Below are 11,698 nucleotides of genomic sequence, written 5' to 3'. Positions count from 1 at the left end.
TTGTATACCGTCGAGTATGCTCCAAACACTGTACTTCTGTCGACCGCGGAGGACCATCTCCAGTGTTCCATTCTCGATATTACCGTTATTTCGGCATGGTAAAAGGTTTATCATTCGCACAGGCAAGGTTGAGAGGAGATAGCGAAGCGCTGGCTCGACCATTCGAAGCTCCCTCAGGCCAGATTGGAAATCCTGGAAACTCTACCTAATAAGCCGACATTACCTTAGTGAAAACCGGGGAACGCTCCCCTATACTGGAAATTTGCTATTTCTCTTTTGTAGACCTAGCAAACATGCCGGATTAGCCAACCGCCTTTGAGAATCATGTCATCCATTTTTAGCTCTGTACGGTGCTGCTCAGTTCCCATGGCCCGACGCACCCTACCTCCACCCCCTCCATCTTCATAGGACTCAGAATTTCGTTTCACCGGCGGTAGGCGCACGGGACGGTGCCAGTGGCGCGAATTAACGGATTGGAGCCGCTAATGCAGGAACATTGCAAAGTCCTCATGGCGTGGCAGCACCAAGCACCACCCCACAGTAACTCGGTACACAAGCTACCTGGTAGGTAGGTGCGTAGGAATTCAAGCATTCAGGGTTAGGAGACCTTCCTCGGGTGCCATCTGTCGAATAAGGAGAAATCGCCAGGACAGTATATTCAGCTCGTGTGATTCTCATTTCCAGTCTTCAATCTTGGAAGTTCCATTCCTTCTCGGACCCGCCATTGGCAACTCTGGCAGCAAGGTCGTCCCTTGCTCTCAAATCTCAACCCCTCTCAGACACGGTCTCTCTCCTGTACCGCTGTGGGGCTGTGGAGATTCTCCTTGCTGCACACACTCAAAATAGAGGGGGGGAAGGGGGAACGGCGCTTTCGTGGGACGCCAATTTCGCGACGCGCCTCCTTTTCCATGCTTCTTTGCGCCACGCGATTGCTAGCTCGCCCAAACTCGGTTCGCTGATATCTAATTGATTCTGATTGGGGCCCAGAACCTGGCCGAAAAAGACGCCACGGGCGAATCGAGATTCGAGATCCAACAATTGTCGCCAGGGTTGTTGGTACAGTGCAAGGTATGGGAAGCGAAGGTGGAAATTGTTTGGACTGTTATTTTAGGTCGAGATCCTCTTCATCAAACTCACCGCCGAGAAAAAAGGAGATAAACGACGATCTATCAGCTGTCTAATTACGGGCTTCCATTCCCCCTTTTCTGGAAAGGCGGGTTACTGAGGTCAGACTTGGAGTTCGTTAAAGCACCCATCTTCCTCTCCCGCATGGGCCCATTGGTGCCCAAGTAGAAGGAGTTCAAAAAGTCCATCGGCCAAGCACATCATTTTTTATTATGATCACGTTCATTCTCGAGCTTTGGGCTCCCCGTTCGAATCCACATCGCCAACTTTGGTTCTCGCAGTATCTGTCTTTTCGACGTCATTATCGGACCTTGTCTAAGACGATGCTTTACCAAGCCCCCTTCTACCTCTCTTTGGCATGTTCCGCCGGCGATGGTGGTTGTTCGTTCTAGGGAGGCAGAAGTGCAGGAACGCATCTGCTGAGGCGAGAAACGGCGCCCCAAGTGGTCAAAGGCAACCCCCCCCGCCCTTTTTTTTGTGGCAGCCAGTCCAAATCATACCCAGTGGAGGTTCATCCCTCGATATCTGAGACACACCAAGTCTTCCATCGTATCGTCCCAGCGCCAGCATCCACCCAATGTCTAGCCTTGAGGGGCCAAAGGGAGGAATGCGGGCGGCGATCTATCTGTCGGGCCGAACACGATCATGGTGCAACCAACCTTATCGCAACGTTTGGGCACTAAGTGGTGTTTCATCCCTTCTGAGCGGCACTCATGGGCTCCCTTGGTGATGAACTGACAACAGGCTGAGGTTATGTACAGGGAGTGGTTGCAATTTGCCGAAGTCGATAATGCCCCGGTTCTGTTTGAAAAGGTGCCATCAGTTGAGCCCATCAGCCCAGTGCCATGTTGACGCCTTCTGCTTTTCACAACGACTGCGGTATGGCTGAATGTGGTGTTCCCGTGAGATCTAACTTGCTATCCATGGACCCCAGCCACGCCCTACGACAAGGACGGTGGATGAGCAGACATGCCGAGAAGCCGAATCCGTGACGACATTGGATTACCTCGAGCAGTTGTCAATACTCAGTGGTCAGTCATACTGGGAACCTGCCTATCGCGCAAGGGCAAATAACGACCTTGTTGCCGTAGAGCCGACACCGCAGCTCGAAGGCAAATCTTTTGCCTAATCCGGCCGAGGATTTGTGGGGGTTCCAGCGTGGGTTTGGAGTCCAATTCTAGCTATGGTTTGACACCATCACGTCTCGTGTGCATCTCGAGGAGCAGATGGGTTGCCTGGAGGTGAGAGGCCCCACGGCAAAAGGAAGACTACCCAGTCTTGAGTGTCTGGCAAACTTGGGACTCGGAATTTATGCGAGAAATGAACAACGCCGTCAAGATTGTCCGGCCTGACCGGGGGCACGCTCAGGATTTGGAGCTGTTGAGTGAACCAGCGTGCAATAGGTGGGGACTCGTTTCCAGGATCGAAGATGAAGGCTGGGGACCTCGGGACTACAGAGTTTACCAACCGCCGGGCAATGGACGGCACTACCCACGACCGTCGATTTGCTGTTGCGCTCTGGCCGGCGTGCAGACACGTAGGGCGCGGCTTGGGAGCCGCTTGAGTCGTAGCCCCGCGTCATATTTGGCATCAAGAGTTGCTAATTTGCACTGGCGCAACAGGGTCTACGTCATTTCGGCATGATTTCCAATTCACGTGGACTCGTTGAGGCCGCGTTTGGGGTATCAAATCCAGGGTCTTGGAGGGTTCATGAGAGCCTCTTAGTCGATTGGCTGTTGCTGTCCGGCATATCTGCCCGTGTTCGGAATGACGACATGGTGCGTCTCAGCGCACTAACAATAAACCAACTGAATCAGCCTCACCACCTGGGGCGCCAAGGGGGATGGCTCGTGCTTTGGTGGCCTCCCGCCAATGCCCTGCCGAGTCCCAACATAGCTCCTCAGCCTTGCTCAGCCACTGCGCAGGAAATGCGCACCTGCTCAGAAACGCGACCTCGACCGACCTTGTTAGTCAAGATGGCGACCTCCCACCTGGCCAGCTCATCAGTCATGTCGCGGGGCTCTCTTTATTACTTACAGCGTTGCCCCAGGCTTTGGGATTTTCTTCCCCGATGCATGTTCTTCATCACCCATTGGTTTGAAGCCAAGCCGAAGTCACTCATAAAGCTCGAGAGCCTGCGCAAGGCTGCCGTGTTCCCTCCTCTACTTCCTCAGCCCTTTTAATATTATTTTTTTGCCCGTCTTGTATACAGCTTGAATGTTGACAGACGTTGGTTGCCTAAGCAGGCAAGTGCGAGCCAGTTCCTGCAGCCAACGAGAAGGTAGAATCATTCTCTGTGTGGTATCATGAGTCGCGGGACTCCCCATCTCGTTGGATATGAGGACTTGAGTTACAATGGTATGGGCTTCCACTCCATCTCCTGATATCGAGGCCCGCCTGACTAACATATTTTGCTCATCAGATTCCCTTGTTGGGAACAACTCCAGGAACGGGGTCAACTCCAAGACGACCTGTTTGCCTGCATCTGACAAGGCTGCCACCAGCTTCCTGCCCAGCCCACCGCCGTCTCGGTCATCCACTAGAACTTCGCATGGGGGGTCGATGAGCTCCCCACTTGCGGTGAACGGCCAAGCGGCTGAGATTCGTACTTGCTCTCACTGCCGCAAACAGTTCCATCGTCTCTGCGACCTCAACAAGCACGCCAGGTCTCACACCCGGCCGTTCAAGTGCACCTTTCCCAAGTGCAAGTATCGTACGCTTGGCTGGCCAACACGGAAAGAACTTGAGCGGCATATCAACGATAAGCACGCCTCTACGCCGCAAACCTATCCTTGTCTTTTCCAGCCATGTGCGTACCGGTCCAAGCGTCGGTCAAATTGCAAGCAACATATGGAAAAGACTCACGGGTGGATCTACCTACGGAGCAAATCCAATGCTAAGAGGCTCTCAGGCTGCACGATGGGTGAGAGCGATGCAGAAACGCCCAAAGGAGTGACGGGAACAGGACCCGTCATCGCTTCTCATAATTCGACCAAGGGGTCCGTGGCCCTCAAAGCTGGATGCGACTTCCTCCTCTTTCCCGATGATTCCGATCTCTCTGCTGCTCCTGGCCAAGACAGCGATGGGGATAATGAGCTCTTAGATTTGGATACCCAGGACGCCCAAGACAACCAGGTACTCATCCCTTGGACCTCGCCGAATACCCGTCTCCGAACGAACGTTACCTTCCTTCGGCGCTTCAGTCAAGCTTACGAACCTTCCGACAAGTCGGCCAAAGACGATCTCCCAATCGACCCTCGTCTGGCTCAGGTTACCCACAACCTAGACTCACCGTCTGCGATTGTGGTTAATGACCTCGAGCTATCCTGCAATAAGGGTAGCGAGGCGCTTGCTGCCGCGGTCGACGGGTCGACGGAAACGTACTCGTCTAACAGCGGTTACAGAGCTCGCCGCTCCTTTCCGTCCTGCCACTCTGAGCCAGTTTTCGATGTCTCTCAGGAAGGATCTGTCCGCGAAAGGGCCGGAGGGGCGGCTGCGCCTTCTCAAAGCCATGTCACCGCAAGCAGCAGTGCAGCTCCTTCCGGGTCAGATAATCGCGCCAGTCAAAAGGCAGCCTTGCGTCCCTTGGGTCTAACGCCACTCAAGCAAACTGACGGTGACGAAGATGACGGAGACCGCCCTAGGAAGCGCTCGAAGCCGTCACCGAAAGTCGAGTTCAAGGACACTGAGATGCCGGACATCTTCCAGTCAGCCCATCCGCTGATCTACAATCGAGTCAACAAGGCACTGTATAGTTCGTGCCATTCGACACATAAAGATATATCCACCCTTGTGTAGGTCTCTGTGTCCCGATCCCTGCCGTGATGAACCAGTGCTAACTTTTCTAAGGCGGCACCTTGGTCGGGCACCTCATAAACTTCAGGTCCATGAAAGATTCATATCTTCCTTCGAAGTTCGTGATGAAGGGCACTGCCATGCAAAGGTAGGCATTTGCAGGCGGTGTTGGAGGCGTTTTCATGACCGTGATGCTTTCAATAGCCATATCGCGATTGAATGCGAAAAGATCTCCAGGGGCAAGAAGGAGAAATGGAAGATTCTTTTCGACACCTTTACGCCCATCGTGGGATTCGCAACTCCTGGTCAGTCTGACGAATCTGGTATGCCCGAGAGTCACCTCCACAGCTCCTCATCTGGGCCGCCGATCGATACCATGCAGCAGCAACATGGGGTCAAACCCTGCAACGAACTGGATCCCGCATCACCCGCCGCCTCGGGCCCGCCTCCAACGACGGTAGACCTAAGCCAGCCGGTGGCTTCCCAACATCTCAACGATGGTGACTTTGTTCCAATGTCCGAGTATCGTCGTCTCTGTGCGGAATTCCAGTCCGTGAAACGGTTGGTGGCAGCCATCATCCTCCAAGGGGGCCGCCATGCTGCATTGGCGCCATCTCACCAAGCAACCCTGAGCATCATCAATCCCGATATTTCCCGGCTGAGTAACTGGCCCGCTTCGATGCCACAAAACACGCCCGTGGATGCGCCGGACGGAGATGCCGATGAGGCCGTCAAGAATACCTCTAATCGCCCACCAGATCGGGAGAGTCTGGTCGGGCACATGAACTCTCAGTCTACCGACGTCGATCCCCAGGGTCTGATGGAGGAGGTGAATGAGAGCTTATCCCGAAAGAATTCAGGGTTAAGCTCCTACCGGTCTACCGTTCGCCATGTGCCAAATAGTCCGCCGACTCGTTTCGAGCCTCACGAAACTGGGAACGCCACGACACCAACCCGAGATGGGCAACAGAATGGATCGCGTGGACAGCCCACATCCATCCCCGACTCCGGCTATGGAAGTGACAAGAAGATAGGCAACATTGGCGAAGCAGAGCTGGCCGAGCGTTTCAGAAAGGTGTCTCCCCGGCCCGCGAGCCCTCAAATGCCGGTGCCTCGTCACCATCACCATAATACGAACACGTCAGGGGTCCATAAGCCGCTGCCGCAGGACCATCACGATGGGGGAGGTCAGAGGGGGCCAGCAACGAATCCGGATCCCGTCATGCCAGTGCCTTCGTGGAACCCGGAGCCCGGTATACCGATGCCGGTGTGGGAGCCAGACCCGACTTTCGTTGATGACTTCGTCCCGGACCCTTTCCCTCCTTTTGGCTCTGGGGACGAGGATTTTCAGTTTCCTGGCTCTCCTGGTTTTGATAGCCATGGTTTCTGATTGGAAGTCTGGGTGAGGAATACTTGTTGATTCACATAGATTTCCTTCTTTTGGATACTTGTTTGATTTATTCCCTTCGATGTATGATTGTTCAGCAATAAGCCAACTATCTAGTCTACTAGTCGACCGTGTGGGTGCCGTTCCTGCTTGCTGATACAGTCATCATCTCCTTATCTCTCCACTTCTCCATCCTCGCCAGTGCAATGCCTGTCGGAGTTATTTATTCCTCCACTCGGTCGTCCACCAACCACGCGGCTGCAGGGGCAGCGGTGATGACAGAGTAGATTGGGTGCTGCTCCTCGTCGCCGAACGGATCTCCCTCGAAGCACTCCGTCTCGTCGTTGGTCCAGCTGCTGCCGCTGCCTTGGGTGCCGGAGCTCTGGCAGGTCCGGGCGGTAACATAGTCGGAGTCGCCGTCGACTCGGGCCTCGGTAATATAGTCGGAACCGGAGTCGCCTCCCTCCTCGTCATCACCGTCCTCCTCGTCCGAATCAGCCTCGACCTTCCGGGGCACCCTGGCCACCCCGGTTACCCCGACCTGCTCCAGCCGGAGCCACGCCAGGTCAAGGGCCGTCTTGACCTCCTCCATCACAGCGAGGTCCTCGGCCCGCTTCCGGTGCTGCTCCCCTTCGTCCTCATCATCCTCCTCCTCGTCCTCCTCCACCACGTCCCGGACGACAGCACGAGCGAGGTTGCCGACCCTCTCAAGCATCTCGATCGCCGCACGCGCCGACTCGAAGGTGGCGGCGGCGCGGCCGACGCGCGCCTCGGTGACAATGGCGGCGGCACCGCCCTCGTCGCGGCGGGCCATGGAGAGCATCTCCTCCTTGGCGTGCTCGAGCACGCGGCGCGCGGCCGGGTAGGCGACGTCGAGGGTCGAAGTGAGCTGGGCGAGGCCGGCGTCGCGGTCGCCCTCCTAGGGCGCCGTCGTCGTAGTCGTCGTCGAGGCGGTCTCCTTCCCCTTGCCCTTGCCCTCGTCCGGCCCGCCACAGGTCTTGCATCTCCCGCCGTCGTCGCGGCGCTGGGCCGCGCCTCTGCGGGCGTCCTCGGCGATCATGGCGGAGAGTGCCTTGGCGATGCGGTACGCGTCGCGCACGACCGCGGCGACGAACCCGACGGCGCGGGCGCGCGCGCCATCCCCGGGCCCGAGACCGGGGCGCGCGGCCGAGATCTGGGCCTCGAATCCGATGAGGACCTTGTCCTCGTCCTCGTCCTTGTCCCCGGCGGCCTCGTTGGCGCGGGCGACGAGGAGGGCGTTCGCCTCCCGCTCCTCCCGCCCGGCCTCCCTCATCAGCTCGACCGTCTGGCTGATCAGGCACTCGAGGTAGATGGACTCGCGCTGCTCGCGCGGCAGGTCGGGCAGCGCGAAGGCGATGCGGCAGAGCAGCGCGGCGGGCGGGTCTGCGCGGTAGGCGCGCAGGGTGCTGGCCACGACGTCGTCGGTGGCGCCGGCGGCTGGGTTGCTGCTGCCGCTGCTGCTCTCGGCGTGGACGCTCATGCCGGACGACCAGCTTCTGTGCTCGCGGGGGTCGAGGGCGGTGCCGGTGAGCCGCGGGGTTGCATTGTCGTCTCCGCCTCCGTCTCCGTCGGCGGTTGGGGGGTTGGTGGCAGGGGTCAGGGCCGTGGTGTCCTCCCCGGTGATGACCTTGCGGATCTGGCGGTTGACGCCGACGGTGAGCACCCAGTCCACGGTGGGCCGCTCGTGGGCTACGGCGCCCTCTGGGATGGCCTGGCGGTAGAGGCGTCCGTCGGGCAGGCCGAATATGGGTGTCGCGGCGTAATCCTCGGCCGGGTCGGGGTTGCGAGTTGGGGCCATCGAGTTGAGGGTTCGGGATCGGCCTCTGAGGCTGATGAAGCCGAGGGTTGGGATGTACTGCTTTTTTTCGGGGGGAGCCGGGGTGAAGGCGAGAGAGTTAGCTTGTTGCTTTGCTGTCTATCCCCTTCTGGCCCTTTTCTTCAGAGATGACCTGATGGGTAGGAAGGAGATTGGGAAGAGGTGAAAATGGAAAGCTGCGAAGACGAGGGAAAAGGTACAAGATGGAAAGGGCGAAAATTCTGCTGGTAGGTGGGGGTATTTGGTGGTGGTAAATATCGACGGCGGTGAATGCAAACATGGGGTGTGGTGAGATCGATGTCACTTTGCCATCAGATCCACGGAACGGACGGGCTGGGGTTTGCTGTTTCCATCTGGGCAGGGAGGGTTGGAAGAGTGGTGGACGCGTCTGGCTAGATGGCAACGGGCAATGGACAACCCGAGTGGACATCTTCGACAGGCTCTGGATAGCCTCGTCGTCGTCGTCGTCCTCGCCGCCGCCGCCATCGCCGCCACCAGCAGACTGTCCCAGGAGGCTTCGTTACACTTACATAAGCTCTGAGTGCCTGCGGCTCATCATCGGTCTCGCGTTTCACCCATTTCAAGTATTCAAGTTCTCGATGCCATACCTCGTCGCCGTCCAAGAGGCCCAGTTCGGAGCAGTGCCAAATGAAAGCTACTTCGGGGGCGCCACCACTGGTGCAGATTATGTTGGAGCCGCGTAGCATGGGAAGCTCTCTCCGCGCGGGCTTGGCGTGCCCAGTATTGGAATTATGGGGGGCCATCTTTAGAATCAAGAGGACGAAGTATGAAGACGGGCAGAGATGGTGAAGTGGCTAGAGATGATGAACTCTGCCAGAATTGTCCACGATGAGAGGGTTCGGAAAGGTTGAGATTGGAAGAATTTTCTTTTGAGAGGGATATTAATAGGTTCCTCGGGCCCTCCCCGATCAGTCAGGATCTCGAGGCTGCTCCATTGACGATCGCCATGGTGATGATGTGCGGAACCTGGCGGAAGCGGAAGCTCCATCGCGGGTCCGGGAAAGGGGCGAGTAAACAAAGAGAAGGGGGCCCTCGTCATAACCCCAAATCACCGGCACACGTTTATTCTCTAACATGTTTATTCTCTAACCCGTGTGGCTTGCATAAAGGAGCTGACAATGACCAGTACCTGGTCTGTTGTCCAGAGAGAACAAGATGTCTCGAAATATATAACATGCAGGAATCTACGTACGGCATGCTTTCCCCCGGTCCCGATCCCGATATCTCAAATGCAGGTCCCGTAGTCTGGTTGGCAACCCAAGATAGAAAGACAGCCCAGGGTAGTATCGACACACTCGCCGTCGAGATTACAGCACTGCCCGAACGAGCTTCCAGCGCACGTGTAGCGGCCACTATCCATGCCACAGGAGCCGTCCTTGGAGATTCTGGACCTGATGGGCGTATCAGTTGGCAGGGCCGTTGAGGTGCTCTGGCGAGCGGTGCTAGTTGCCGTCGGACGCCGCGTCGTCGTTCCCGGTCTGGTCGAGGTGGGTCCCGCGCTGGGTATTGTCGTTCCTCCTATATGGCCAGCGAGTTAGCTATAAACTCACTCCAAAGCTTGTCTCGATGCTCTCAAACAACTATACAGTCAAGATAAGGCTAGGGGTAGAGGCCTACGGAGCCGAGGACAGTTGTGCCACCGGCTTAACCAATGCTGACTGGTAGCCGGCCACGCCGTATTCCGCGGCGCGCTCCTCGATCTAATATTGGGAGTAATAGACCCTGCCAGACCCGGAACCGGGCGAGGCATGCCACACCACTGCGACCGAAGAGCCAAAACCATACAACACCTACCCCAGAACATGATCGATCAGGAACTTCCCGACGGCAAGCTCGACGCAAGAACAATCCCAGGCTCGCCCGTCAAATTGGCGGCTTAAGCAAAAGAGGAAGATGACCCACCGGGACCAGCGCGATACCAGTTCGATTGCGGATCGCCCAGGCATTGCCCGACTGTGACGGACCTGTAGCCGTGCTTGAAGAGCGAGGCGAGGAAGTAGTCGGTCAGGTTGTACACGCTCTGGTAGTGGATGTCGTGCTCGATGTGGAGGAAGTTGTCAGTGGCGGGGTGGGACTTGTCGATGGCCTTGTCCCAGATGTTTTTGCTGTTCTGGATGAGTTTGGGGTCGTCCATCAGGTACCCTTCGGTGTCCAGATCAAAGTAGATGATGTGGTAACCTAAGACTCGGAGGATGTCCTGGCAAGTCTTGTCACAGACCGAATAGGGGGGGCTAGGGAGAGCATCAGACACTATAGGTGCAATACAACGTCGCCACAGATGGGGGGGGATCTCACCGCATATAGGCGGGGAAGAAGCCCAGAATTGAGTTGAGGGCGATCTCGTTCCAGACTATTTGATTCGTGAACTGATTGTTTGTCAACTGGCTGGCGTTTTGGTGTGACCAGGTATGACTGGCGATTTGATGACCTTCGGCGTGCATTCGCTGCTCTGTGTTAGCAAGTGCGTCTCTCTACGACTCTTTCTCTCTCTCATGCCGCCCATGGACAATGTCGAACCTTGATAACGGCCGGATAGCCAGTGGAGGGGTCGTTGATCATCCCCTTTCCGATATTATTTCCGGTAATAAAGAACGTAGCCTTTGCTCCGTAACTCTGCGGCCCGTCATGTCAGCTGGATTTAGTTCTGAAAGCAGAGGAGCCGGCCTATGTATGCTAACCGCAAGCTTGTCGAGCAAATCATTCGTGTAGATATATGGCCCGTCATCGAAGGTGATCGCAATGTCACCAGCCTCCTCGCAGTCATAGATACCGACACCGCTAACAAGAACATTCCCAAGCTTGGGGCGAGGTACTGACGAGGTATCAACCCCGGACGGCTTTTGGTTCTTGAACAGGGAATCGTGTTAGAAAAGTCTCATGGTTTGGACAAGGGATCGTCGCAAGACCGTACCGCATCACAGCCAGGACCATAGTTGATCTGGCAGTCGGGAGCTGGGCAGTATTCGTCACCTAGGCCGCACCATCTGTGGTCAAACGTTAGGAACCGGCATGTCAGGTCTGGTGCGCGGGATGATAGGGGAGCGGGACGCACCCAGCATCAGAGCAGCAGTAGCCAACGGCGCAGCTACCATCTCTCGGACCACATTTGCCGTTGATGTTCTGGCGCTTGTCGTGGTTTCCTTGTCTCTGGACGTGCTCATGTTGTTTGCGTTCGGCGTTCCGGGGCTGTGGGAAGATAGGCTCGCGGTGAGCCTTCATCTCAGACAGGAACTTCCTGGCTCCCACGAGCTTGGGGACGGGGAGGTCGCCATGTGCGGCCACCAGTCCGCACGAGGCGGCGAGGAGGGCAGACGACCACTTCATTGTGTAGTGGTGTATATATAATATGACGTGACAGGAGCGTGAGGTGCATATATAAATGCAGGAGGCATAAGGCTGGGAGGGGAGGGCAGGGGGGGGGGGGGGGGGGGGGGCAGGGGGGGGGGGGGGGGGGGCGCACACAACAAAAGGGGTTTGGGGCTAAAAAGGGAACCGCAGGTATGGTTTGGTACCAAACCGCCCAAGTGCCCCGC

At 56.8% G+C, this 11,698-nt stretch overlaps 3 protein-coding genes across 3 annotated transcripts; 1 reads left to right on the top strand and 2 right to left on the bottom strand.

Annotated features, from left to right (window-relative positions):
• The first annotated feature begins 3,329 nt into the window (after positions 1 to 3,329).
• QBC33DRAFT_135544 (uncharacterized protein) lies at positions 3,330 to 6,420 on the top strand. Its single transcript, XM_060422085.1, has 3 exons — positions 3,330 to 3,483; positions 3,548 to 4,919; positions 4,975 to 6,420. Exons 1-3 carry the CDS (start codon positions 3,432 to 3,434, stop codon positions 6,308 to 6,310), a joined length of 2,760 nt encoding a protein of 919 aa, XP_060282002.1. The 5' UTR covers positions 3,330 to 3,431; the 3' UTR covers positions 6,311 to 6,420.
• On the bottom strand, positions 6,421 to 8,908 carry QBC33DRAFT_590663 (uncharacterized protein; the record flags this gene model as incomplete). The annotated part of the gene is made up of 3 exons (XM_060431619.1): positions 6,421 to 7,226; positions 7,407 to 8,183; positions 8,675 to 8,908. The coding sequence occupies 3 exons, from the start codon at positions 8,906 to 8,908 to the stop codon at positions 6,531 to 6,533; spliced, it is 1,707 nt and encodes a 568-aa protein (XP_060282001.1). The 3' UTR covers positions 6,421 to 6,530.
• Positions 8,909 to 9,248: 340 nt separating this feature from the next.
• QBC33DRAFT_543970 (glycoside hydrolase/deacetylase) lies at positions 9,249 to 11,494 on the bottom strand. The gene is made up of 7 exons (XM_060428415.1): positions 11,218 to 11,494; positions 11,077 to 11,149; positions 10,844 to 11,011; positions 10,683 to 10,778; positions 10,461 to 10,609; positions 10,068 to 10,396; positions 9,249 to 9,683 (listed from the first exon to the last, which is right to left on the bottom strand). The coding sequence occupies exons 1-7, from the start codon at positions 11,487 to 11,489 to the stop codon at positions 9,391 to 9,393; spliced, it is 1,380 nt and encodes a 459-aa protein (XP_060282000.1). The 5' UTR covers positions 11,490 to 11,494; the 3' UTR covers positions 9,249 to 9,390.
• Between the last annotated feature and the right edge of the window lie 204 nt (positions 11,495 to 11,698).

Source organism: Phialemonium atrogriseum (genome assembly GCF_030411735.1).
Source record: "Phialemonium atrogriseum strain 8032-3 unplaced genomic scaffold QBC33scaffold_18, whole genome shotgun sequence".
NCBI lineage: Eukaryota > Fungi > Ascomycota > Sordariomycetes > Cephalothecales > Cephalothecaceae > Phialemonium > Phialemonium atrogriseum.
The sequence above is the reverse complement of the archived record's forward strand: the minus strand, read 5'-3'. Positions and strand labels throughout refer to the sequence as shown.

What these genes read in the sequence shown, in the direction of transcription:
- QBC33DRAFT_135544 (XM_060422085.1), top strand. Translation starts at nt 3,432, where the DNA reads ATGAGTCGCGGGACTCCCCATCTCGTTGGATATGAGGACTTGAGTTAC. An exon ending in TGAGGACTTGAGTTACAATG is followed by an intron (nt 3,484 to 3,547) that starts GTATGGGCTTCC and finishes TTTGCTCATCAG; the next exon opens with ATTCCCTTGTTGGGAACAAC. An exon ending in AAAGATATATCCACCCTTGT is followed by an intron (nt 4,920 to 4,974) that starts GTAGGTCTCTGT and finishes AACTTTTCTAAG; the next exon opens with GCGGCACCTTGGTCGGGCAC.
- QBC33DRAFT_543970 (XM_060428415.1), bottom strand. Translation starts at nt 11,489, where the DNA reads ATGAAGTGGTCGTCTGCCCTCCTCGCCGCCTCGTGCGGACTGGTGGCC. An exon ending in TACTGCTGCTCTGATGCTGG is followed by an intron (nt 11,150 to 11,217) that starts GTGCGTCCCGCT and finishes GTTTGACCACAG; the next exon opens with ATGGTGCGGCCTAGGTGACG. An exon ending in CTGGTATCGCGCTGGTCCCG is followed by an intron (nt 9,684 to 10,067) that starts GTGGGTCATCTT and finishes CTGGCCATATAG; the next exon opens with GAGGAACGACAATACCCAGC.